Below are 27795 nucleotides of genomic sequence, written 5' to 3' on the forward strand. Positions count from 1 at the left end.
GAGACAACAAAGAGATATGGGAGTGAGGAGAAAGACATATGAGGTAAAAAGGACAGAGACAGAAACAGAAAGATGAAATGAATTCAGATACTGTGAGTCCTAGGGGTCAGCTTTCCCCTCCTCTCCCTCTTTCTCCTACGGTAATCCCTCCAGTAGCAGCGAGCTGTTAGGCTCCTCCATAAATCAGCGTTTGTATGAAATACCAGCGGGAGCCAAAGGTCAAAGGAGAAAATTAGCAGCTGTCTTTTCCTCTCCTTTCATGTTAGCCGCGGGGCTAATCGCCAAGTGCGCCATCAGCCTCATTTCCACTTTAAAACAAACTCCCTGACAAGCTGGGGAGGAGCTGTTTGCCCGCTCTTACATTTTATGGCACCGGATTTTATTCTGAAAGGGAGGAGGGGGGGTGGTGGAGTGGTGGGAGGGCAAGGGGGCACCTACTCCTATTTTCTGCTTCCACCCTTATCCTCCTCAGGTGTGTGTGTGTGTGTGTGTGTGTGTGTGTGCGTGTGTGTGTGTGTGTGTGTGTCTTTTGTTGACCCATTTCAGCATTGCTCAAGGAGCACTGGTGGTTGGTGGCCTTTCCCTCTTCTCCACTCCAAGGTGGTGCAACTCATTAGTACCAGGCCTGATAAACTCTGGAGACCCTTCGGCTCCCGTAGTCTCTGTCACTCTCCTGCCCTGCTCTTTGTTGAATACTCGTGTTTTTTAAGACGGGAAAAGTCGCCAGAAGTAACAAGCTGTGAAGTCCATAAGTATCGGTCTTCATGAATTGGTTAGAAAAATTATTTTGCTACTTTTCTCTTGCTTGGCCATTAATCTAATTGGTCGGTTTGGGGGGTTTTCTTTGGCTCTTGACAATATAAAGGCAACAGCAGTACAGCCTCTTACTATACGTCGTAGTGGTAGAGTCACATTATTTTTACATTCTGAAAAATGTAGCCACGTTTGGCCCTGGGAAGGGAAGTGATGTCATGTTTCTGATGAATTTCTTTATTATACCTGTGCATGCAACAAAATTCAGGCGCACTGCCAGAGCAGAGATCGAATATACAAGATATAAAAAGTGACAATAACTGTTCATACAGTCTGTTTCCACTCTGTGACACACACACACACACACATTCACACAGGCACAGTATGCCTACATGTGCTCCAATATGTATTCTATTGATACCAAGTAGGATATTACACCGAATGAGTTTTGCACAGAGGTGGGTATTGTACTGTATAAATATTATCTCTGGAGGGGGGTGCACTTTCATTCCAGAGTTAAGTGTGGTGAGGGCCTTAGGGTAGAAACTGCTCCTTAATCTTGCCGTGCATGCTTTGACCTGTAGTACTTTCCTAAGGGCAGGAGGACAAACAAGTGATAGGCAGTTGAGATGAGGATGTAGAGTGCCCTCCACAGGAAATGGAAGCCTGCCTGGACAGGTAAGTTGGTGATCTTCTGGGCTGTGCTGTTGCCACACCACCCTTCAATGTGCGTGCACACTCTCGAGCTGTAGGAGGACGGTCGTGGCAGGTTAACTGTCCTGCAGTCATTCCTCCAGCTGCTGTTGCACCTTCTTAAAAAGACACTTTCAGCTGTCCACTGAAATGTGGATGCCCAGGAAGCTGAAACCAGGGACCCTATCCACTGGTCACACTGCATTTTCCTGTAGTTGATGATGCTAAATCAAGTGATCACAGTGATCACAAACTATACAGTACAGTATGAGACAGATGCAGGTCACAGTAACGGACATCCTTCCCCCAGAGATTGAGTCCTTATTTGTGAACAGGGAATCACAGCGGCCTTGCAACAAATGCTACTTCTATAGACTCTAAAATGTCCAAAGATTGTGGTATCTCTGTATTTAAAGGGCTATTCTAAAGGAAGAATTTTACAACCAGGCAAAGTTAGATTCACTATGTCACTTGAGATATTTCTGTATTTCGTTCCATCTCTGAGCTCCTCTCACTGGTTTGGAGTGGGCAGGCCTTGACAGGAAGAGAAACAATCAGGATTTAGCAATCACAATCGAGTTGGAATTAGTTTGAGTTATTTGAATGAGTTATTTGGTCACTGTCAATCAAATCTGATCAAACCCCACCCATTCAGTCTTGATAAGGCACAATAAGGTCTCCCGTTCTTTCTTGCCAGCTGTGGCTTAGCTGTGGCCTCCTTTAATGATAAGGCTACATGCTAAATGTACATGTAGTACTTCATGTTGGGGGGGCGGGGTCTCCTTAAATCGTCCAGCAATAAGCAACATCTTGGTAAACTTTAAAACACATGTGTAGGAAAGCTTACATCGTTTAGCTTCTTCATCAGTCATTGTTTGTCCAGTCTGTTCTGATTGGTCAGCTCCCTACCTACCACCCTCTGGGGCACCCACAGGACCGGCCACTGGGCCGTGGTATAAGAAACAATACTTGCGATGCTTTTTTTTTATCTCAGATGTTGCTTTTTAAGTCATGAACATTTAATGTGATTAAGGAAAACGTAATATTTGAAGTAAAGTTTTCAGGTGCTTTAAGTTGTATTACTGACTACATTCACAGCACAATGTACGCCAAACGGAAAGGAAAACTGTTAAACCGACACCTCTGACACAGGCTTCACAAACACACAGGCTTCTTGTTGCTGTACCTGATAACAATAGACTGTACATGTGTTTCCATCATAGCTTCAGAGCTGTGTCTTTGTGTCTATGCCTGTGTTTCACCTCCCTGTCTCTGCTGAAACCTTCACTTGCCTCATTTCAGGCATTACATGTCATTTGTGATCCTAGATTCAGTGTTGTTAAAGCATATAGACAGGAAATAATACAGCAATGAGATAGATTTCTTCCTCATCCTGTCTTTGCCTCCTTCACTCTCTTCTCTTTCTGCCTTTTGCTTTACAACTCTCTTCTTTTTCTCTACTCCCTCCCTCCACCTTTTTCTCTTACTGTGGGAATGTTTTCCCTGTCGGCCCGTCGGTTGTCAGAGCAGTCAGTGAGGTGCATAGCAGCAGTGCTTTGTTGATGTTCCTCCTTGCCTATCTGCTGTGCAGTGTGTTTTGAAACTCACCCTCCCTCTGCACACCTGCTGAGGAGCTGCATGACACTGGGAAACATCCCACAATAGGGTCAAAACACTTTTATCTTAGTTTTAGTTATGGATTTAGAAACTCTCTCAGGAATAAACGAACAATATGCAGCTGGCCAGAGCTGAGGTCCGGGATGATTACTCTCTCTTGCTGTATCCGGGACTTCCTTTATTCACAGTAGGTGGGTTTAACTCTTCACCAGAATAAATTCAACACACACACACACACACACACACACACACACATAGCTTTAGAACATTATAATATATATATATATATATATATATATATATATATACACGGTTGCCCATAAAGTTGGAATAATTGTTCAATACCCCCAATTTTGTTAAAGCCTGAATCCACAGTTTGCAAAGGTTCATTGTGGTTTAAGTTTCACTGTGATATGTTTGATCAATAAAGTTGAGAAGATATACACTTTATTTATCAAGGATAAATCACATTGTCACAATCATTTCATGAGAAGAGGTAAAAAACATTTGATTCCAACTTTATGGGCAACAGTGTATATACATATATATACATATATATCGCTTTAGAACATTATAATATATATATATATATATATATATATATATATATATATATATATATATATATATATATATATATATATATATATATGTGTGTGTGTGTGTGTGTGTGTGTGTGTGTGTGTGTGTGTGTGTGTGTGTGGACATGCACTTGAGCCTAGTGTGGAATTTATTCAGTAACACATGCATGCACGCCCTTTAAAGAGACTGTCCATTGCCCATAGTTGCAGATTCCTTTCAACCTCATGGCCACTATCTGTGCATACAGTTTGCAACAGATCTGTAGTGAAGTGAATGGGGTTTCTCATCATCTTCATTTTCTCATTTCTCTTAACCTTGACTTATTGGTGTTACTTCTCAAAAGTTGTTCTTCTCAATTTCGTAAAAATACAAAACTTACAACTCTCATTCCGAAGTGTTTTATAGTCCGACACCTTATGCATACATGAACTAGGTAAAACAATCCTGTCTCTTAAACTTGAAATATGTTTGGAAACTGTCAGAGTGTGAGACACAGCCTTTAAATTGTATGACTTACACCAAAACCACAAGAGTCTACAGAAGTACTGATTAACTTCTTTGCAAAATTCAAACAGTCTCGTTGTTGTGTTCTTTGACTTTTGATTTACACCAGTAAAACGCTGCAAACACTCACCATCCTTTAGACGCACACATGCTCCCTTCATGCATGTTCACCTACACACATACACTCAGCAAGAGCATGGGGGGGAAATGAAAAAGAGTGTAAGTGAAATGTGTACGATTAGGACTGTCTATGAATCATTTTTAAACAAACAATAGGAGTGTTGTTCTGAAATCTAATCAATTAGGGAGCTAGCGCAGAATGAGCACATCATCACCACCCATGATGGGCAGGTAAGCATCTCATATGCCAAAAATCCAGTTGACAGAAATTATTATCATTATTTTTATGACAAGCATATTTATTCCCTCTTATTTCATTGAGGCAATTTGCATCTGTATGAATGATAATCACAGACACATTCCATCTATCAAGTTCTTCTTTTTTATCTTTTATAACAAAAGGACCACAAAAGGCCATTTGTTAGTTGGAAAACTAGGTAAATGAATGATTGCTTAAGGACTTAAAAGTTAACAAAAACTCAAAAATCCCTACATTTATGGTTGCATTGCAGCCATTGCATCTCCCTTCATGTCTATGGCTGCAGCTGAGGCGATCTACTGGACCAGTTCCAAAACTTTTTGTACCTACCAGTCGATTAGACATCAAAATAAGTCCGAACAGGACCTAGGTTTGACAGTAACTGTTGAGGGATAGAAGAATATCACTCATTCCTAGGTTTTTTGCTTTATCAGCTATAGCACTGCCCTAAAAACAGGAAATGTAGAAAATATCAGGAACATTTCTTCCAACTTTGGATTGGCTGCAGCTTGAAGTTTTGGTGTTTCAGCAAGTATTCCTTGGAATTTCATTCATATTGGACAATTCTGCACCTCATGATTTCTCCCAAAGCAGGAAGCAGTGTGTCCTTTCTGTAGCAAGCTGGACAGGGTGCAGGCTGGACTGGTGGATGCATTAGATGAAAACCATTGCTTCTCAAAATAGTGTGGGGTTTTTAGATACAGCAAATATCAACATTGTCCGTCGGTATCGTGGTGTCACTGTTGTCTCTTGGTGCTGTCGTGTCCAGAACTGTTGAACACTGGATCACTTGATCAACAGGGCCTTTCCACTGGCCTCATCAGTGCACGGATTTGCTGTCAGTCTGAGCCTCGGCTGTCGGCTAAAACAAGCGTTGGCTTGTAACAAGTCTTGTTCAGCCTCTAATAGCCCCGACTGTCGCTTCATATCAAGCATTTTTCCCCATCATTTGTCTGATGCTCATTAGGAATGGCTAACTGAGCTCAAAGTGAACATTTATCTCGCTTTCACAATCAGAAAAAGACTTGCTTGATTAGTCGAGCATGATACATTGACAAACACAATTAATAAACATGAAATAGTTTTAGTGGAATTACTGCGGGAACAATTTATACAGCTACATAGAGCACTGGGTGCAGGGCAACAGTGTATACTAAAGAGTGTATAGTGTGCTAACAGTGGTCATTACACAATAAATATCATTTGTGTTTCCTATTGTTCCTGGTATTTGTGCAGTGAGGCAGTGTAACGTGCACAGATTGTTGTTTTATGTTATTCTCCAGCTGTACATATTATCTCGCACCGAGGAAACGCAGACACACATTCGGTCTGTCTGTACATGCTGGCTCGGCAAACATTTGCTCACATCAGATAGGCTTTCAGTTACCACAAAGGTTTGCCAAGCCCAAACGGATTAGGCCAAGCATCACAGACATTGTTTCTATACATTATTAAACTTTTAAGCCACCGAAAAACAGGATTGTAAGAAAAAAGAGGCAGAGTGGGAAGATAAAGTAATTATTCATCCTCCTCGCTCGCAAGCACCCCCATACCTTCTGTGGCAAATCCTTCACTCAAGTTTCACAAAATGACCGTCCAGCTTTCTTCTGAACCCCGCTGTGAATCCTACCTGATTGTTGTCGCTCTTGATTTATTTAGACTTTTTTTCAAAGTTGAAATTAAAATGTATTTTCTCAAATTGGGACTTTTAAAAGGAATGGTCTTAACAAGCCATAACAAGCAGATGAATGGCTGGCTTCTCAAACTTTAAGGGTGTTATGCACCATGTCCAACTTCAAAGCCCATCTTAACTCCACACTTTAATTGTATCTTCTTCAAGCCTGTCTGCCTGTCCGCCATCTGATTCTGCTGACAACTGCACTCCCCTCTCTTCTTCATGCTCATCCCTCTATCTCTCCAGTCCTCTCTCTCCGTCTTTCTCAGTCTGTCATGACAGATACACCCCCGACACCCCCCTCTTTCCTTTAGCTCTTCTAAAGTCACTCTGTTACAAGTGTCAACTCAGGCACGAGCCCTAAATTACTTTTTTGGATGAGCGTTGACATCCACCACTCTTCAGCTCACACAAACAGAATGATGCTACCCCCCCCCCCCCCCCCCCCCCCCCCCCCCCCCATCCCTTGCTGTATTTACTTCTCTATCAGTCCTTTTTTCTATTTCTCTCTGAGCCTACAAACAGACATTCACGCTTCTCTCCATATGGGCTTTAATTTGCCATTGTCCCCCAAGATATTCCTCGCTCAGGCTTGAGATAAAGGGATAATCACTTCAAAGGGAAGCTAGGGGGGAGACTGCCCCCTCCCTCCCAGCTGAAAGGACAAGTGGACAATACGCTAATTGAGAGGGGGAACTGATCACAGGGTCTGTTCAAAGGGACGCCTAGCCACGCCCCCTCTTCCCTCCGACGCACTTAATTTTATTAGTGTTTATGGTGATGCTTCAGCCCAAATTATCACTCAAACCCACCACAGCCTTTGAACTCCAAAATATTGGGTTATTTGCAATTAGCCACCCTCTCCTCTGTTTTTCTGTGCTATCTTAGCACAAGTGGAGGATTTGAGCGGAGGGAAGGGCGATAAGATGGGCTGTACAGAATTTATTGTTCGCATTGTGGGAACATATACTGTGGGCTGCAATATGATGCAAATCCAAAAGTTCTTATGAAAAAGCGACAAAAAGGGAGAACACAGGCCTACTGTTTGACTGATGCAACTAATGATACATCATCAAAGAGTTCTGCAGTACAGTACTATCAGAAAGAAAGAAAGAAAGAAGGAAGGAAAGAAAGAAAGAACAAACCATTCCTACATAATACTATTCTTAAAGCCTTGTGTCTATTTCCGTGTATCTCAAAGTGACACCTGTACTGACAGCACTAAAAATGCATACTTTCTCTGTGCCTTATGTGCAGGCTCTAATTAAAGAGGAGCTTCATTTCCAATCTGTGGTGATGTTCTAGATGCCTTTAATTTCTACTCAAACATGAGCTCTCAATTAGCCTCCAGGTCAACCCGTTTCATCGGGGCTTCATAGCGAGGCAGTGGCAGTACTCTTGTCCTGTATTGTGCCTTTAAAGTATTTGGATCTTCCTGTGAAATGGTTAGGGCCCCAACAAAGGGGTCAGGGCAGGGTTAACATCAAAAAGGGGCTTCTTGTGGCTACTTTACAGCACCCTCTCTCTTTTGTCATTGCTAAACACAAGAATGGGCATTCAAGGGTCAACAGGTGTGGTCTCATGGGTTTAGCGTCTCATGGCACTTTCTGAATGAATTAGAAAAAGACAGCAACTTGTATTTTGTGTAGACATCCTGAACAAGTGAACTGAAGCAGACTGAGCAAAGCATTAACGAATCATCCTGCCTCTCAGCAAAATTTAAACTGTCTGTAGACTCTTTTCTTTCATCTGCAGCGATATGTCCGGCCTAATTCAATTTGAGTGCGGATAACATTTTATCCCGATTGTGCATATCCCACTTTTAAGATAGTCCTGCGTGAACGATAGTCTTGCTGTTTAAAATCTATGTCCCTATTCTCTTTTCAAACCTGACTTTAAAGGAGTTCGTGCGCAGATAACAGTATGGCGACATATTTCAGGGCTTTAATTTGTGCCCCTTGAACATCATGGTGCCAACACCGTTGACCCATTTTGTGATTTTTGTGATCCATCTTGCAGACAGCAGGAACTCCCTATTGCAATGCGCTGGAAGTTTTTGTGCATTTTGGGTGTTGGATTGTTTGGATTTGTGTTTGAATCAGTGTTTGTTTTACAGAGCCCTGCAGAATACGCAATAGCTATGAACGACCTCTTCATATTCACACGTGTGCAGTCAAACAGAGAAAAATACATTAACCGTCTGATCTCATGCAGCCGTGTGAACATTTCGTAAGAAGGTAACATTTGAAAGAAGCTGGACTGGATTAATCAGACAAGCTCACAGGATGCAGGAAGTGGTTGGCAGGATGTCAACATAATCAACTGGACTCCCCTTTACCAAGAACACAAGAAAGGCTTGCTATTGCACACATTTGAAAGAAAGTTGCAAAATGCTAAAATTACTCAGCACCATGAGTCAGAACTGAAGTGCACAAGTATCCAGTGTGGCTGCAGGACGTAATAAGTATTGAGCATCTAAATTTGAAAATAACAAGGATCTCGGGCCACTGAATGTTCTTACTCAGCAATCAACAGATGCTGGATGAGACTGGATGAGATTACATGTTACCCTAAACCATGTGGCCAAGTGTAAAGATGTGGACAAACGTACAAAGACACTTGCACAACCCTAAATGCACATGGGAACCGATACACAGCATGCTTATTTATTCACGTATAACTCTACATGAATTAATCACCACTTGGGGACCTCAGAGAAGTTGGATTTCATTAGTTTCCTTGTACCATCATGACAGTTTTGTGAATTTGAATCCTCTGACTTATATAATTATATTCTCCTTTAAAGTTGATTTCCAACATCAAAGGGACAATATAGCCTTTGAAGTACCATGGGATTGGATCACTGTCTAACCCACTCTTTAAGATTCTGTCACAATGACATTAGGGAAGTCATGTGAATTAAAAGACTAGAGAACAGCTCTTGCCTTTGCTCTCTGTCCAATTTCAATCAAAATGTCATGCTGTGCCATTTTCCTTGAATGTGGAACTGGCAAGTGTGTTAGGCTGACATCTTTGTAGCTAAAAGCCTGTGACTAATATGTAAATTATTTGACAGTTACACTCTATAGGATTATCAAATCAAGGCTATAACTTAAAGAATGCGTATTAAATCATTATTTGAAATTATATCTAACCACAAATTCTTTACTGTCACTCCCCTTACTCTGGTAATTCTATAATTAAGAGGGAAAACACGAGGAATTACACGAGGACCAAGCGCCCTATACAATATATAGAAATATAATATAATATAGAATATAATATAATATATCTTGTACTACACACACACACACACACCAAAGAAGTGTAAAGTACACCCTATCACAAAAGCATCTCCTCCGCTGTGTGAACACACTAGACTGGCTCCAGTCGCTGGAAGAAGCCACAAGCAGCACAAGTGTGGCTTTCCTTCGCTTTGTGTTTGCGCTTAAACTTAGTGTAGTAACAGCCGGGCCCGGAGCAGGACGGCCATTGGCGCGGCGGATCAGTGGCTGGTGACGCCGCAGGGCCCCGGGGACCTGGCTCGAGATCGCCTGTCTTTGATAAGGTCCTGGCATACATGTACATCTTTTCCCTGCCGAGAAAAGTTTATTCAGCGGGAGCGACGGTCTAAAGCGTGGTCTCGCTATCGAGAATCCGTTAAACGGAGGTTGTGCTGTAATTCGTAGCTACTTCTATCCATTTATCTTCATTTTAGTCTTTTTTCTTTGGCTTTATTGTGCGGAGATGAGACTCCGTTTTTTTTTTTTATGTATCTTCCGGGACCAGGCCAGCGGTTCCTCACTTTGAAGTCCGCAGTTAAACCTTCAGCCCAGTTGGTTCAGAGAGAGCCCGGAGGACTTCTCCCCCCGTCTAGAGACTCTACCTGGGGAGGGAAGCTTTGCTCCTTCACTAGCGGCTGCGTTCAAATCGTCTAACGCGATAGTGTGATAGGACATTAGCGGACGGAGAAGAGCAGCCTGTTGTTGGACTACTTTGCTCTCACATTCTCAGAAAGGGAGGACGGTCGGTACACGGATGGTAAGTTGTCGGGAAGCTGTTCCACAGGCCCCCTCTCTCGGCCGCTTTGATGTGCTGCTGCTGAGCTTTGAAGTTGAGAAATGCGGGCTATGTCTCTTGTTTGTGGGCGAGAAATACGGTGAGATAGATAAGAAGCTTATGTGTGCGTGTGTGTGTGTGTGTGTGTGTGTGTGTGTGTGTGTGTGTGTGAAGCTCAGATAAAAACCGAATATTTGTTGGGTGGTGCGTCTTCTAGCTGGGAAAAAAGTGGGATGTATTCTTCAAGCAGAGCCCCCCCCCCCCCCCCCCCCCCCCCCCCCCCGCCTCCTCCGTTGCCTCCTCCAGATTTTGACACCCCCAGTGATCTACATAGGGGCTGAGCCTGCCTGCTCTGAGGTCAGTTGTTGAATGGGACAGGGCGCAGCAAACTACGGCGCGCGTTTCCCAGTGAGACAGGACACATGTGGCACGGCTCCGGCTTCAAATAGTCCGTCGTCCTTTTTGTGCTGGATTACTGCTCGGAGAGTTGTGGGACTGTATGAGGCTCTACTGCACATGGAGTAATCTTTCAACTTTTAACGGCTTTTATGGGATCTGCTCTGCGATGGTATGTTGTTTTCCGCTCGTTTCTCCAGCTTCCATCCTTTGCCCCCTTTTTCCATGAAGCTGTTCGGCTGCACTGCCTGTTGTGGATAGTGTTGTGGCACTCTGACAGCCCAGCCGCCCAGTTTGTGTCCTTTTTAGCTGCTCATCGGTTAAAGGTAACAAAGTCCCTCCGGGTCTGGCGCTGAGCTTCTGGTTCCCAGCTTGCACTCTTTCTGTCGGGTTGGTAGTTCAGACACGTCGCGGGGCTGTGGCTCTAATAATGGGCTGTAATAGCCTTCTTGGTACATATTATGGCAACTGATCGCTCAGATGAATACGCATGAGCGAGCGGCTTCTCCCGCGGGGCTTTTTACCCTTCGTACTTTACAGCGTTTAATGTCATTGTGGTCCAGATCAGATGCGTTTCCACTCGCGTCTACATTTCTGGGATGGCGAGGACAAGTGTGAGCACCAAGTGGGAACGACTGTGAGAGTGTGTGTGTGTGTGTGAGTGTGTGTGTGTGTGTGTGGTGCAGATAGGGGCAGAGTACGGTCGTCCGAAACAGATTGGGAATTAATTGGAGTTGAAGCCTGTGACATGGACTCGTTAGGAAAACACATGTAAGCTGTAGTTGCGAGGATGCGGGTTTGGTGGAGCGTGAGGCTTGTGTGGGACGATTCTTCTTTTAAAATGGTTTTGATGTGACAGATCAATGCACGCTGAGAATGTAGGCTGTAGTTGATCTCTCATTTAGATTATAAATAGATAAATGAAACGAAAAAAGCCTTTCATATTTCCTTTCTCTGTGAACCCGGAGAGGGATTTTGAAAGGGACTGTTTACTTGATGTCTTTCTTTGAAGTTCAGCAGGATCTGGCTTTGATTAGATCAATACTTTGTGTTTCAGAGTGAAGAGGAGCTGAGAAGCTCCCCCGCTGCTTTTAGAGAGTGAAGAGGATTAGGCTGGAGCTCAGTGGAGGCAAGACGGCACTCTCACACGGCAACCGGAGCTGGAGCCATGAGCAGGGTGCTTACGGAGCACATCAGCAGTAGCTTCCGAGAAGATGCTCCTCGTCCTCCGGTACCGGGGGAGGAGGGAGAGGCGTCATGCTACAACCCCAGCAGATCTGCCAAAATGAGAGCCCAGAGCAAGGTTAAAGATAGCCCCGCCGCCGCGCCTCCCGGCTCCACGCCGCGGAGGAACGAGGATGGTCTCGGGGAGCCAGAGGGCAGCGCGTCCCCGGACTCTCCCCTAGTCCGGTGGACAAAGTCTCTGCATTTTCTCCTGGGCGACCAAGACGGCGCTCATCTCTTCAGGACCTTTTTGGAGCGGGAGAACTGCGTGGACACTTTGGACTTTTGGTTCGCCTGCAACGGCTTCAGGCAGATGGACTTAAAGGATACCAAAACGTTGCGAGTTGCCAAAGTTATTTTCAAGCGGTACATTGAAAACAACAGCATAGTCGCCAAGCAGCTGAAGCCCGCCACCAAGACCTTCATAAGGGATAGTATTAAGAAGCAGCAGATAGACTCTGCCATGTTTGACCAGGCGCAGACAGAAATCCAGTCCAACATGGAAGAGAACGCGTACCAGATGTTCCTGACCTCTGACATATACCTCGAATACGTGCGCACGGGCTGCGAGAACGCGGCGTACATGAACCACGGCGGTCTCGGCAGCCTCAAGCTGATGTGCGGATACCTTCCCCCTCTCATAGAGGAAGAGGAGTGGACTTGTAATGACCTGAAGGCAAAAACCTTAGGGTCTGTGGTTGGACTGTCTGCAAAAACCCTGAGGGCTACTGCGACCATCCGGACAGCAGCTGAAGTGCTGGAGAGCAGTTGCAGGTAAGAGCAGCACTCACCTACAGCATGCATGTCTGTGTTAATACATGTCAGCGCATGTTCATCAATGAATTAATGTCTTTTAAAAGAATTGCCTGCTCTCCTCACAATCACAATTCCCTCATTAGTTAAACCACAGTGAATATGTGGCAGGGAGATTGAGACAGATTAAGGCACTTGATCAAAGGGTCTCAGAGGAACATGCCTGTATATTTGTGCCCTCCTGCCTCGCAGTTAGTCAAGGGGTTGGAGGGGTGGAGGGGCGGGGTGGGTACAAAACATCAATGGATCTGAGCCTTCCTTTTAAGTAAATGGTGTCTTGCAGGCAGCCCTCTACTGGCTTGCTCAAGTTTCCTGTGCTTTGAAACCCTTCCTCCGGTTCAGGCACGAATTCAGACACCAAGCCTCATGACTGTTACAGCAACATGAAACAGTATGATGCTATTGTAAAGTTATGCTGGGTTTCCTTTTTTTCTATTCTCTGAGCCATATAGCAATTGCACACGGTCACAAAGTCTGCCTAGCCCAGAGAAATGCTAATACAGAGTGAGAGAACTTGTGCAGTCATTCTTATGCCAAGCGGAGATATTGTTCCCTTGGTCAGAGATGAAAGCAGAACTGTTTGTGGCAAGCATTTTGGCTTTTATCTTAACAGCTCGTCCCACACATTGTCCAACAGTTGAAATCTTTTCAAGCCAGGAACATTGTCAAAAACTGGATTTTATGCACAAGCTTGCATCAAAGAGCACTTAAAGTTTTTCACTCAACTACTTTGTCCTCACATCTGAACGCAATTGTTACTCAGAGGTTTGACAATGTCTACATACTGATCTGATAGAAAAGTGCAATTTATAGATAATCCATAGTTTCCCTGTCAAGTTAACCAAACATTTAGAGAGCGCAGTGAACTAAAATTGTCTCCAGCATGAATTTTGCTAACATTGTATAAGGCTAATTGATTACGTGTAGTAACCCAGCTTAAACACTACCTTGAGGATTTTATACTCCATGTGAGCAGATGTCAGATAACATCAAAGCAGAGTTACTCATTTGATTTAAAGTTACTGTCAGACACCAAAAGACACAGGGTTTGTTGACATGCGGGCATCTCCTGCCGGGGGGGCAGAGCCCCGTCACCAGCAGCCCCTTTCCCCCTGCCCCTCACCATCTCTTTAGGTCAACCAATTATCATCTCAAACATGTGGAACGAATTTTGCCACTGCACAGACTCCCTTTTCCCCTCTTTTTGAAGAGCTTTCAATTCTCAGCTGCAAAGTAATAGAAAAACACAACAAAACGTCCTCGGTTCAGTTGTGCAGCTTCAACCACAGGTCCTACTTTACTATAGATTGTGTGTGAGTGTGCCTCGGTGTTTTTCTTCTTCTTTCTTTTCAATCCAGCACTTTTATCTCTCTTTTAAAAAATCTGTCTGACAGAGACTAAGCATGCTTTGGAGAGAGAGACAGGGAGAGACAAGAGGAGGGGAAGGGGGAAAGACAGGAAGGGGGGGATCATGAAAGAAAGAAAAGAGATGGAGAAAGAGAGGGGGGTGCAGAGAGCCCAGCTGTGCTAAATACCTGACTCTTTGCGTGGACCTTCCAAAGGTCAGGTTTGTGCTTGGGGCCTACGGCTTTAGTCATGCTGGGGTTCTCCTCTCAGCACTCCCGGCAGAAGGCATTCTCATAAAGAAAGGGGCCCTCCTTCCCCCTTTCCCTCTCTCCCTCTCCCTCCCTCTCTAAAGCTCAAGTTCCCCCTTCCTCTTCTTCCCTCCCTCTTCCTTGTCCACCCCCTTCACTACTGAAACAGGAATGCAACACAGCAGGAGAGAGTAGAAAGACAGAGAGAGAGACTTTAGAAAGGAAAGCAGGGGAGAGCGGCTAAAGGAGGGGCCCCAGACTGGCTGATAGAGAAACAGAGAGATACAAGTGGGACAGCATGGACGAGAAAACAATCCAAGGAAGGAGAGAGTAGAGTTTGAGAGCAGAAAAGTGCAGGAGTGTGGGCTTGGCCAAAACAAAAGAATCCAGAGTTAGCAAGAGACAAAAAAGACATGAAATTCTGTTGTTCATTCACACACAGCAAGGCTATGCACTTCACCCACTCCAACCATTACCCGTTAACCCCCCAAACACAACCCCTGTATGTTGGGAAGGGGGAACTTGAAAGTGAGCATGAAAGTAAAAGAGAACCCATACCTCCATCTCTAACTCTGTTGTCACATTCCTCAGGCTCCAAAGTCTTGTGAAAGTGACTCTAATTATAGAAATCTGCCGTGAATGTCAATGGAACGAACTCCAAGCTGTCTCATCTGCTTTTAAAATCTGATAAAATGAACAACAGAAGGAAACACGGAGTGAATAAACTTGTCACATTCTTCACTGTCTTCACAACACAACACAACCTAGCAAGACATCACATTAAATCTTGGCAAATGTTTTCCTGGGTCTTTCACAGATCCCACCGTCGAGGAGACCCTGCCAGCCCCTACTTTGTCAACTCCGGCTACATTTTTGCCCCTGCCACCAGTGCCAATGACAGCGAGATCTCCAGCGATGCCACAACGGATGATTCCATGTCCATGACGGACAGTAGTGTGTAAGTGTTTTTTGTTTTTATTGAAATCAAATCAGTTTCATTCCAACTCAGAATTAACTGGATAGTGTAGCCACTTCAAATGCCTCATTTCCATTCAGCTGACACCGGCCAAAGCTCTGTGAATGTATTGTTTCCACAGTATCTAAACGTCCCTGCACCAGAGTTCAGTCAACACCTTCCCTGCAAAAAGTTTAGGGTGTGAAGAAAAATATTTGGCCTTGTAGTTCAACAGACTCAGCTTTTCTTGGGGTCACGGGGCTGCAGTGTGAAATAATGGTCTGTAATTGATGATTGTAAATTGATTGACTACAGGTAATTCTATTAATATGTAGTTGTTACTGTGACCTCTGGGTAGATAACTCTGGGAAAGTCATTATGTCTGAAGACCTTTTGAAGTTTATTCTGATGCATTGCAGGCTGAAGAGAAGGGAGAAAAAAATCAGAATGTCTTGATGTGGGTGGGGGCGTTGCCTCATTTTCCTCAAAGTTGAAATGTATCCATCCCACCCACCCTTCTGCCACAACAGACTTGTTTTTTTCATATTATCTAATCGCTTTTTCCCTTTGAAGAGCTGGAGGAGAGGGGGAGGGAAATGGCCATTCGGGCCTCAAGACAAACTCATTGAAAAATGTTGGCACCAAATGAAAGGAGGCTTACTCACATGGTGGGTCGGTTTCCTGCCACTGGCCTCTGCGGCGTGCTGAGATCATGTGTCTTTGAGGCTTTCACAGGGGTTACTCATTTCTAGACCTTGGGACAGCGCATGAGGAACTCCTCCTGGCCAGACTAGGGCACCCCCAAAAAATTACCTCCACCCACCCAACCATGTACAGCTTCTCTCCTCCACCCTCCAAAGCCAATAGCAGGAGTGGTTAGGCTCGAAGTGCAAGGGAGTGAGAAAATAAAGTGCATGGAGTATAAAGGGCTTAACTGAATCGCTTTCAGCCTATTGTTAGGTGAGGGGAGCTTAGGGGGATAAGAGGTTGGCTGGCTGCTTTGAAAATGACTTGCACAACTGAATAGGAGATCCCCATAAAGTAAGGGCCCATGAAACCATGAAAGAGTCCACGGCTGTTTTCTCTTCCCCAACCTGGACAAAGCACCCAGCCGTCACATGGTTTACCAGGGTGGGAACAGTTTGGATTGATAATACATAGTTGGTGATGGGGAAGTTGGCAAGCTTCGTGTTGAAATGTTGTTTTGCCACTAAGTTTGGGGTGCTTGTTAGCGCACAAGTTCCTTTGGGCTGTGGAGCTTTACTTTTGAAGAGTTTCCTGTCTAACTTCCTGCGCCTTGAGGGGTGATGGCTTGGAGTCTCAAGGGTACAGTTTGTGAAGCACTGACTTTGGCAGTAGGCCTTAGATACAATAGCTTGCTGCAACTCGGGTGATATCGGCAGCCTGGCTCCATTATCTGATTCTTCTTGACGATGTCACTCTGAAATGTGACTTGTAGAACCTGTTTAGATGAACAAAGAAGAAAATTCATTTTATTGGATTCATTGCTGAACAGTGTTGTGTGTCAGAGTCATATACTTTAATAGTTCTCACCAAGGTCTTTGACTCAGAGATCCCTCCTGTCCTTGTCCCCAGCTCGCGTCTCTCTCCACCCCTAACTGATTTTAATAAAAAAACACAGCGTCTTCCTCTTTCATTCGAGGGAACAATTTGATTAGTGTGTCCTATTGCAGTGGTTAAAAGGCACAGTGCAAATTTGAATCTCATTTCCCAGATAAAGAACAAGAAGAAGAGGATTTGGAAAGGGGGGTGGGGGGTGGAAGAAGGGATGGGGGATTTTTTTTCTCTTTTTGCTTATATCTTATTTATGGATTTACTTGGACGCTGGGGAATGCTGCTGCACCAACTTCAAACATTACCTTATCTTACAAACCAGCCTTTTGATGTTGCTGAGATCAGAGGCTCACAGCACAGCGCTTGCCAAACGAAGATGGCAGCGGGTGCATATGTGCATGAGTGTGAGATTTCAAAGAGGCAGCAGAAAAAGTAGCGTTTGGGCTAGGTCAGACACTTCTGAGCAGCCAAAACGGCCAAGATAATTGGCCCAGCTTAAGTGGCAGGCGACTGGAAAAGCTAGCAGACACAGAAAGAAAAATGGAGAATAACATTCCCAGAATAAATGCTTAATTGTCCAGAGACTAGTGGTAATCCTTGCTATATCTCTATTTTCATATTAATGTGTCACAAAAACAGCAGCACTAAGGCAGCATTTGCTAGCTTGCTTTAACCTGGTGTAGTTTCTAACCGGCCACTGAGGTTTGCATTAATTCTTCTACTTTTCAAACAGCCACTGTCACAGTTGACAAAGATTGATGTAATCTTATCAGTGGGGCTCTTCTTTTGAAGTCCTCTGTGGGATGTTTAGCATATCTCTCCCATTGTCCTGGTGTGTTTTGTTATGTGTGTTTTTGTTGCCTTGGCTTCAAGGGCTCCCTGGCCTTTTGATTTAGCTGTAATGTGCCTAGTGGGTGGTTACTGGGTGGTGTTGTGTCGGTCACTTCAATGATGAACTGCCTCCTAAGGGCTCTTTCTTCACAAAGACTGGCTAATGGCGCTAATGCACCAACAGTTGGTGTGGAGGCGTTGTGACCTGCAAGATGAGTCGCAGTCAGTGATCAAAAATAACATCCACTGGATAGTTGGTCGTAAGAGACCAAATAAATTGTAAATAAGGGCCTTTCAGTCAGAAACTGGTCTCGGACTATCTTTTTTTAATCATCAAATGTAAATGTATAATATCTTTGTTTTTTACAGAGATGGAATCCCTCCATACAAGCTGGGCACCAAGAAGCAGCTCCAGCGAGAGATGCATCGCAGTGTCAAGATCAATGGCCAGATAACACTACCCCACTTTCCTGTAAGTCCTACTTCCTTAAGTTCTACTTCCTGTCTCATTGTTTCCTTTTTTGTTATCTGCTAAACTTAAACTTTTACATGTTGACAGACAACTGGGTCCTGATTCCCTCGAGGAGTTACGCTTCATTTTATTTTATTTTTTCAGAGCTCATGTTGTGACAGAATACTATATTTCATTCCCCCGCTCATTTTCATACAAAAGTCGGGGTAAATGAAAGGCTGGATTTGCATAGCACTTCTCTTCTCCTTATGCTGTTTCAGGCTCCCCTTCTTCCCCCATCCCAGTAGCTTCTGTAGAGCTGTAAATATAAACTTGTGTTGTCATCTTTGTATTCTGTCTCAGTAACCTTAGTATGTCACAAAGTATCACAGCTTCATATGTTTTAAGTATCAGTGCTAGCTGTGGTTAAAGCATAGGTAATAGATGCCACAACTTTGTTAATGGTAATGATTACATTCAACATTAAGATTAAGAACGGGCTAGATGATAACCAGAACTACAGTTTACATGCCAGCAATTGAAAGGGAGGCACATCACTATTTAATTCCACTTTCATAGGCTCCCACCCTGATATCTGCTCCCACTAGTATTTGGGTCATTCAGCGTATGTGCTTTGGATTCAAGATTTGGTTGACCCGCTGAAGTTGCTGTGGGAAGATTTAAGCAAGTGGGTTATAACAGATTGACATAGGTTAGGAGGTAGGCCTGTTTGAGGCAAATTCTTTTGTCTTCATATCCAAACACAGGTATGTGTATGTGCAAGAGTTGTGCGTGTGTGTGTGTGTGTGCATGCATTTGACAGTGTTGTCTGTTCCTTGTTTTTTTCTTTTTTTCCTCTCTGTGTTTTCTCTCTCTCTCAATCTCTCTCTTTTCCTTCCCCACTTGCACTCCTTTAATGTCTCCCTCCTGATTTGGAGATGGCTCTGTCTCCCATGATGCACCAGCCCCAGGCAGCGGGGGCCCCGTGCAGGGCTGGCGCTCCTTTGCCAGCAGCTCTGCTTGCCTTTCTTCCTCTTCCCTTCATCGTGTCTACAAAGAGATGAGAGGAACAACAAAAAAGAGTCAAAATCAAGAAAGCCAGTGTGCCAAATAACAAAAAAGTAAGAAAGGGAGCGAGAGAAGCCGGTGCATATAGTTAAAGAAAAAGGAGGATAATGTGACTAGAGTACCTCTGAGCTGCCCTGCGTGCAGCCGGGAAATAAATTACTACTTCCCCTCAGATCTTCCCAGTATTTGACTCCTCTATCCTCTCCCTCCCTCTTTTCCCTCCCTCTCTGTCTCACTCTCTCTCCGCCACCATTGCCACTTCACTAACGCACATCTCAATCCTCTTCCTCTTTCCTAATGCTGTTAATTTTGTCCCCCTCTCCCTTTTTTCTTCCCCTCTCCTCTCCTCACTCTCTCTTCTCTGTCGATATCTGGCTTTTATTCTGAGATTTAAAGCTGCGTGTCCCTCCCACCCCTAGTGTGCGTTTGATGTTTGACAAGGGCCCTTTGAAGTGTGCTGACTTCAGAGGCTGCCTAGCTGATGGCTTGGTCGGGCTACAGAGGGTGCAGGCAGGGGGCCTCCCCTCCGAGCGAGACCAACTGCTACCCCACCATCGCTACCCCCTTCTCTCCCCCTCACCCAGCAGCCTGGCACTGCCAAGGGCACTGGGCATGAGAAGATCTGGGGAGGGATGGGCGGCAGAGAAGGCTCAGGTTAGCTCGAGGGCAAGGGCATCTGGATTAGGCCTTTTGGAATAGTAGCAGACTTTCTGGAACAAGATAGGATTAGGGCAAGGGCAGTGGATTAATGCAACATATTGCATCCGTCAGAAGCACCACACACTAAAGTGTCCTTCCCCATGTGTTGTTTATCATGCAGAGGACACACCGGCTGCCTAAGGAGATGACCCCTGTTGAGCCCTCAGCCTTTGCTGCCCAGCTCATAACTCGGTTGGAGAAGCTGAAGCGAGAGCAGGACACCATGAGCTCATTGGAGGAGAGGCTGCAGCAAATCCAGGAGGTATGGATGCACACAAACCTGCTCTTAACTGTCTCCAACATTAACCATGGCCGCCAGTAGGAAATTCTAACTTTTATCCCAGTTAACTTGTGATGATGGTTCCATATTGCGCTACAAAAGCTTTTATGGCAGCTTTAGCATGTCGAAGAACAAGGAAAAGATAAAGGGATTTTAAAGTCTTGGTTGAGCTACTATTTCTCTTTTCGTCTCTGTCCTCCACTACTTCATGGTGAGGAACTTTCAAACTTATGTTTCTAGGCACACTTGAAGTTCTTACAATAGTTAGCACTTAGCTACTCTCCAGTGGCACGTTTGCTGAATATGTGTAGTGCCAGTCTCTTTGTGAAGCACAGGCACACTCTGCATTATAGATGAAGCGCACCCAAAGCCTGTTAGCGAAGATAACAGTGCTGCAAAAAAGAAACTCAAATCAAGTTATCCAAGCGTTTGCTCTCACTGACTTCAGAGGATGATAGATATAAGTTGAGACATAAATTCCTCTGCTTGCTGCCTTTCACACATGTGACTGTTTGTGAATGTTTTGTCAATTGCGTTATTTATTTATTTTTTTCTACTTTGCCTCGTCAGGAGGAGGAAAGGGAGGAGAGCAGTGATCTCGCCAGCACCACCTCGCTCCCTCACCCTCTGCTCCCGTCTGGCAGCCAATGTGAGGAAGACCCCCAGGCTATCCTGGATGAGCACCTGTCCCGCGTCCTGAAGACACCTGGCTGCCAGTCACCAGGTGTGGTTCGGCACTCGCCGCGCTCAAGCTCACCAGATCGGACGGGCGCAATGGTGTCCTCTGGCCACGGGCCCCTCTTTGGTGCTTATCCTGGGGCCGCCAAAGTTCTGATGACAGGCAGGCAGTCCACAAAGCACATCCACCACCACTATATCCACCATCACCACTCTGGGCCCAAGACAAAAGAGCAGATCGAGGCCGAAGCAGCTCAGCGTGTGCAGTGCCTCTGCCCTCCAGGGGGCACTAATTATTCCGACTTCACCCCTGCGTAAGTGTAACTTCGAGCTGTGCTGAAACCATCAGTCAACACTGTACATTAGGCCTCAGTAGATGAAGCTCCTCTGTCTCTGGTCCTAACTTGTCTGTGCTTCTTTCTCCAGTCGCTGCAGCACTTTGTCCAGACGGCCAGTCAAGGCCAGCGATGAGGGCGTGTCCTCACCGCGCCTTCCTCTAGATACCACCGACCGCTCTCAGAATGTTTGGCAGTGGATCCTAGAGAGTGAGAGGCAGGGCAAGCACAAGCCACACAGGTAAGTGTGCTATAATATAATCTGCACTGCAGAGCGCTAGTGTCTCGAGTCTCCAACCTGTGTTCTATATTTAGTATTTTCAATGTTTTTTATTCTAATAGCACTCAAGGCCTCAAGAAGTCCAGCCCGCTTGAATCCAAGACTCTACCCAGTCGATCTCACTCCATTTGGGGTGGAGGCGGCATTGGCAGTGGGGCTCACCTCCGTGGCCACCACCCCGGCCACCCCTTCATCCAGGACCCAGCCATGCCACCCCTGCCCCCACCCAACACCCTGGCACAGCTTGAAGAGGCCTGCCGCAGACTAGAAGAGGTCTCCAAGCCACCAAAACAAAGGTAGGACACACATTCAGCTTTACACATGAACCCAAAACTGCCAATCATATATATTCCCCATCTTCCACATTTGATTGACCACATCAGAATACACTGTACAATGGTGTCTGGTGGTTTCTCTTCATAATGATGTGAGTATTAATTAGTCATTGATCTCTGTGATTTTGACAGACATTTAACAGCAGCCAACAGCCTTCAGAGAGACAGGAGCCATCAAGCAGCTGCCTTCCCTGCTGGAGGCAGCCCTCTAGCCAGCCCTGGACTCCAAGCAGACGAGTGCGTGTTTCTAAATCTATAGCAAAATCCTGTCTTTGCTTCTTTGGTTCTGTTTTTCTAAATTTGTTTCTCACTTCCTAGCTTTCTAGTTTTCCAGATTTCCTTTCCCGTACACACAGCTCCCCCCCCCCCCCCCCCCCCCCCCCCCTCCATACTTGTATTTTTCACAGATTTTCTTGCCTTTTCCTTCAAAGAGAGATGTTGTGAGTCAGCATAGCTATGTCTTTGAACTCCTCTTCTCTCGCTTTTTAATCATGTAAGATTAAACATGGTTTAATATGGAGTCATTCCTACCCACCCGTCTCCCAACACACACACTCACCACTGCAAACCAACAAAGATGTGTTAAGTAGCCCCTGGTTACTCAAAGGTTTTGGCCCCCTTCATACATTTGTTGTTGAATGGGTTAGGTGTTTGATATTAAGCTACATCAAGCTGACTGTGAGGCCACTTGAGTTTTAATTGGTTGACCTTTGGTGAATCAGCTGCTTGTTGGCATCCTTAAATAACACTACCCCAGATATTCTTTGTCTACAGTCAACAATCTTACCCCTTCTCCAATAAGTGCAGCTGTTTAAAAACTGTTTTCATTTGCATCCTCAGGTCAAAGGAGCTAGTTGTTACCTACTTCTTCTGTGGTGAGGAGATTCCTTATCGCAGCATGATGAAGACCCACTGCCTCACCCTGGGCCACTTCAAGGAACAGCTTAGCAAGAAAGGCAACTACAGGTAAATATGAACCACTGACAGCAGCACTCAGATCACAATACACTAGCGCATTGTGTTTGTTCACACTAGTTTGGACGTGGTTGGTGATGTAGTGGGCTTTATCTGTGTATGTATGAGCACATGCATATGCTTGTCTGCTGAGTGGGAGTGTGAAATACTGGAGCCTGATAGTTGAAAAGAAACTGGGCTGATCCGCTGTATTCAGGCCTTACAGAGAGAGGGGAGGGGGGGGGGTTCTGGAGCAAATTTTTTCTCACATCTGGTACTGATTTCCATGGTAAGGCAGCCTTAATAAATATGGCTTTGAAGCCTGGGACATTTTATTTTGTGCACAAAGACCACTGCGAGGCCTTCAAATTCCTCCTCCACACTATTGCATCAGGCATTAAAATCAAATGCTGCAAGTACCTTCTTCACAGTTAATGACTGATTGCATTTACCACAGCAGGATTCCTCATGTCAGTGTCACATGGTGAGGGGAAATTCCTAAACAATACAAGGACTTATTCAGTCATTTGAAATATGACGGCCAATCAGTTTAAAGACATTTCAGTCAGGTTGTCCAAGTTTGCTTAATCAAGAAACGGTTCCAGCGCTGCGTAGGTTGTATGCCACCGAAAAGCCTGCATGACCATGACATCAACGTTTACAGCCACATCTGCTTGTTAGGCAAGAGAGAAGGCGGCCTGCAAACAAGTCATTGCACCCCTGCTATCCCATAAGTCTTAAGCGAGCAAGAGAGGGGGAGGTGGTGATGAAGCATCTGGCTTCAATGGCAGCAGAATGTGTGGAGCTGGTTAATTTGGACATGGCAGCAGTACAGTGGAGAACAGTACGCCGCGGCTCTGCCAGACGATATTGGTGCCAGATGTTGCGAAGAGAGAAAAATCCTGCCACATAAAACATATTCCAATGGAAAGACTCCTTCTGTCTCACTCTCTGAAACAAAGTGATGACTTTGAACTATTTGTGAGTGAAAATGTGGCATTTTCTTCAGAAAAAATACTGCCAATTAAATTGAGAGGGGTAATGCATTTGTTTGGTTTCTACATTGAAGATGAAGAGGCTAAATCCTGCCCATCAAAGCTCAGACAGCAGAGAAAAACTCTAGGCTTAAATGGCGTAGCATTAAGTGAGGCCATCAGCTCTCCGTCACATCACTGCACCCTTGAGTAGATAGTCTTGCAGCTGTGCTGATGCAGTCTTTACCTCCTTCATTTGGGGGTAATTACAATCAACAAGCAAAATAAAACTATATGTACATTTTGTACGCCCCTCCTTACATGTGTTGTTTGAATGACTCTAAGCTGAGCGATTGCTCATAAAACACAGAGCTTTTCTCCCTTTTTCTTTTTTTTGTATTCTGAATGCAGACACGCATGAGGAAAATGAGGCATTTTTCCATTACAAAGCTTATCATTAAATCCCCTCCTGCTGATCTTTTGCTGGGTTTAAAGTAGAGAGGAGAAATCATTAGGAGCTCCAGGAGACTTCACAGTCACTGGGACCAAGCTAACCCTGGGAGTTATCTCTGCTTGAGAGAAGAAGAAGAGTGGGCTAGCTAGGTGACCTGTGACCTTCAGGAGTTTGTCTGAGCGGTTGCCACCCTCCCCCCTCCCAGGGTAAAGTCCCTCAGGCTTGGTCCGCATCCAACCTATCACACCCACTCACCGCGCTAGGGAGGGCCTGCGCTCTGCTACCCCTTCTCCGTCCTCCTCCTCCTTTTTCCTCTGTTCTCCGCTGGTGATCGGACAGCTGCAGTGAAGTGTGTGAGTGTGTGTAGGGGAGAAACATGGGGCATGTGCACGTTAATGTGCAAGCAACCAAGTGTGCTCTTACAGTCACAGGCAGACTCTCAGGCACCTTAAATGGCAGGGGGGGGGGAGGGCCTTAAGACAGCCTCTAATTAACCCTTCAACTTAATAAGACCTTGACAGATAGGCATCTTTAGAATGGCCAGCAGTCAGGAGGAACAAGTGGATGAGGAGACAAGCACACATGGATGAACACACACAAACAGGCAGTTTCTAGCAGCTTGAATTATCACAGGGAGTGTTTAAACGGAGGGTTCAACTCTGTTTGTGCAGCGGTGTGATGTGGAGTCAGGCTCTGCCTTTGAAGTATGCAGGGATGGCATTGAAGGCTATGACTAAGTTGTTTTGAGCAAGAACCATTTCTGGCACTCAGAGTGTGTGCGTTTGTGTTTGGTTTGGACTAAAGGGAGTTGTGCGTGAGCCTGTATATGGAAGTAGTCGTGTAGGTGCCTCAAAGCGGTTTAAAATACGATGAAATGTATCAGATGCACTCCCGCTGCCACTCTGTCAGGTTTCGTTTGAGTTCAATTTTTGTTTTTTTTTTCTTTCACATACACCTACACTCGCCGTTTTCTAATCACAGACCTCGCTCTTTGTCTTTCCTCCTCAGGTACTACTTCAAGAAAGCCAGCGACGAGTTTGAGTGTGGTGCTGTGTTTGAGGAGGTGTGGGAGGATGCAACCGTGCTGCCCATGTATGAGGGAAAGGTCCTGGGCAAGGTGGAGAGGATGGACTAAAAGCCACTTTGTTGCCAACCAACCAACGCCCTTCCCCACCCAACCAAAAGCTTAACTGTCCCTAAAAAACTTGAGCAAGAGACTCTGTGTAATTAACAAAAACACTCTGGACTCCTTTTTTTGTGTTGATTTTTTTTTTTTTTTTTTCAATTTCTTAATATTAAGCTAAACAGAGTTAATATATCCAGCACAAGAGGAGTGATTGAAGGAAGACGAGCCAATGAAGTATGCCGAACCCAGAGGAGGTGCCACCCCTCCCTGACTTTATCAACCAATCAGCCTTAGAAACACAAGGGAATGACGTGACGTGACGGACTTTAAAAGACGAGTACAAGGAAGATGATGATTGGTGGGGGGGAGACCCCGCCTCTTCTTGAATATAACCACTGAAGATGTAGATGACTGTTGCGGTGTGATGTAATGACAGAGGGATGGTGCGTTGACGTCGGCTTCCCAGCCAACCGACCTGCAGGCGCTGACAACACAGTGCCACCAACCTGCTCTTAAAGTTACACTCCAACATCGTCACAAAAACGTCTGTACATGTGCATATACATACATGCATATATGTATATTTACATGTAATATATATATAGATGCTTTTGTCATGAGTTGAAAGTTTTTATTAAGTATTTATTGAAAAAAAACTACCCACTCCTTTCCCCCGTTCTCTTAAACCTGTGTCCCTACCCCTCCCTATTTCCAGCCAATGGGCAAGCTGCTTTGAATGTTGGGAGAATACTGTGGTGATATTGTTTAATTTTGTGTTTGTTTTGACTTTATAAAAAGGACGTGACACTAGCCTAGCACCTCCCATAGCCTTGTAGCCCCGTCTGACCCAAACTAACAACCTTAGCAGTGGTCTTGTCCGAGGTGCACTCCCTCCATTACTCTAATGGTCAATCCCAGTCTTATATGCTGCTGATAGTTTGTAATGTTCAGTTTGTCACTAGCATTTCCTATCCCTTGTTCTCCCCCTTCCCCTTTTTTTTTTTCTCTCAGTCCAGCGACAGAGCTCGATCTTTTTTGTTGTGCCTTTGTTTGTGAACCAGGCATTGCACAGGGGGGCTGAAAACAGTTGCAGACACACACATAGGAGACTTGGAGCACAAGTCGTACCATCTAATAATGGCAGTGTTTACAGCCCGCACACCAAAATAACTTGTGCTAACAAGAACCAGTTTGGGTCACTAAGAACGACTTCTCCAGGAAGTCGGCTAGCGTTTCAAAAAACACGAAAAGAGAAAAAAAGTGAAACATTGAAGAATTATGGCGCCGATATCCTTTGAATGTTGTTACAGTAACATCGTATATAGCAGAGCTCCTGTATACATTGTAATTATGCATTCTGAAGTATGGATACTGACACATGTGATGCACAAATAGAGTACACACACACACCTAAACAATACACACACACACACACACACACTATCGCTGGTGTTTTATGAGTACAGCACCTGTGCCTACATGGATGCCATACCATGTGCTACCCTGTTTCAGGGTTTTAATATATATCCCTTGGTTTTCAGAAGGGTTTTATGTTGAAAAGATATTTTTATGCTTTTAATAATATCCTGTAATCATGTTTATTTGTTCTGTTTTTACACCACAGCCTTTTTGTTTTCTTTCAGTCTATCTAAACTGTAAATTATACATTATATAAAGAGTTTCATTTAAAGATTTACATGGACCTATAATTATTGTAATTATTGAGAGATGTAGCCTTTATTAAAGTTTTATATTTTTCAAATGAACGCTGTTGTACCTGGAATTGCTTCTTTCATGGTTGATAACCAACCGATGTTTTCACTGCATGTTCACATCACTGCCGGCTCATGATGCACATGAGAATCGTGTCCACTTGCTGAAGTGTCTGGAGCGTGGTAAGGCACAAACATATATGTGAGCTGCAGGGTTCTTGTTCTCAATTCATCTGGCAGATTTAGAAAAGCAAACACTGGTTCAACGGCGGGAGTATTATTTTACCTGTCAAGTGTGAAGCAGCAAGCCTCAGGTGGTGTCCAAGAGGCCTGATAGTTTAACAGGCACTACATAATCAGAGTGTCCCCGATATTATTAATGTTTTAAGGAATATTGTTATAGAAGCAAATGAAACGCTAGGTAAAACAGCATCAGCATCGCCCATTCATTTATAATGTAACACTTGCTACAGTAGTAGATTACCCCATGTCATGCTATAGTAATACAATAGCTTTTGCTAAGTAGGACAGGTCTATGTTGTTAAGTACTTCCAGTAATTATTCTTGACAGTTAGCTGCCTTCTGTGTAGCCTTCACGTCTCTCTCAGTGTGAAGAACATACACTGTTGTTACAGCGATCGGCATTAAAGAGGCACAGAGGCGGAGTGCTGTGATCTAATCACAATGCAGAGGTGATTACATATGATTACATATTTATTCTCGTAGCCATGTCATAAAGTCATTATCGCCAGTCTCACAAACAGCTGGACTGAAGAACACGACTCACTGCTCGCTGGA

The 27795-nt window shown here is 44.7% G+C and overlaps 2 protein-coding genes across 3 annotated transcripts in view; both read left to right on the forward strand.

Annotated features, from left to right (window-relative positions):
* The window catches only part of exosc9 (exosome component 9), a 360435-nt gene that overhangs the window by 247621 nt on the left and 85019 nt on the right, over positions 1-27795 (forward strand). The gene's annotated exons all lie outside the window — the stretch shown is intronic.
* Positions 10144-26918, forward strand: LOC139199187 (axin-2-like). 2 transcript variants are annotated; one of them, XM_070828215.1, is made up of 11 exons: positions 10144-10244; positions 11716-12656; positions 15108-15248; positions 18021-18123; positions 19991-20131; positions 20720-21141; positions 21254-21403; positions 21505-21738; positions 21910-22014; positions 22618-22743; positions 25168-26918. In XM_070828215.1, the coding sequence occupies exons 2-11, from the start codon at positions 11827-11829 to the stop codon at positions 25292-25294; spliced, it is 2379 nt and encodes a 792-aa protein (XP_070684316.1). In that variant the 5' UTR covers positions 10144-10244; positions 11716-11826; the 3' UTR covers positions 25295-26918. The 2 variants fall into 2 exon arrangements, with proteins under 2 accessions (XP_070684316.1, XP_070684317.1); XM_070828216.1 differs by lacking the exon at positions 10144-10244 and adding an exon at positions 10792-10830.

This window comes from Pempheris klunzingeri, chromosome 3 (genome assembly GCF_042242105.1).
Source record: "Pempheris klunzingeri isolate RE-2024b chromosome 3, fPemKlu1.hap1, whole genome shotgun sequence".
Classification (NCBI taxonomy): domain Eukaryota; kingdom Metazoa; phylum Chordata; class Actinopteri; order Acropomatiformes; family Pempheridae; genus Pempheris; species Pempheris klunzingeri.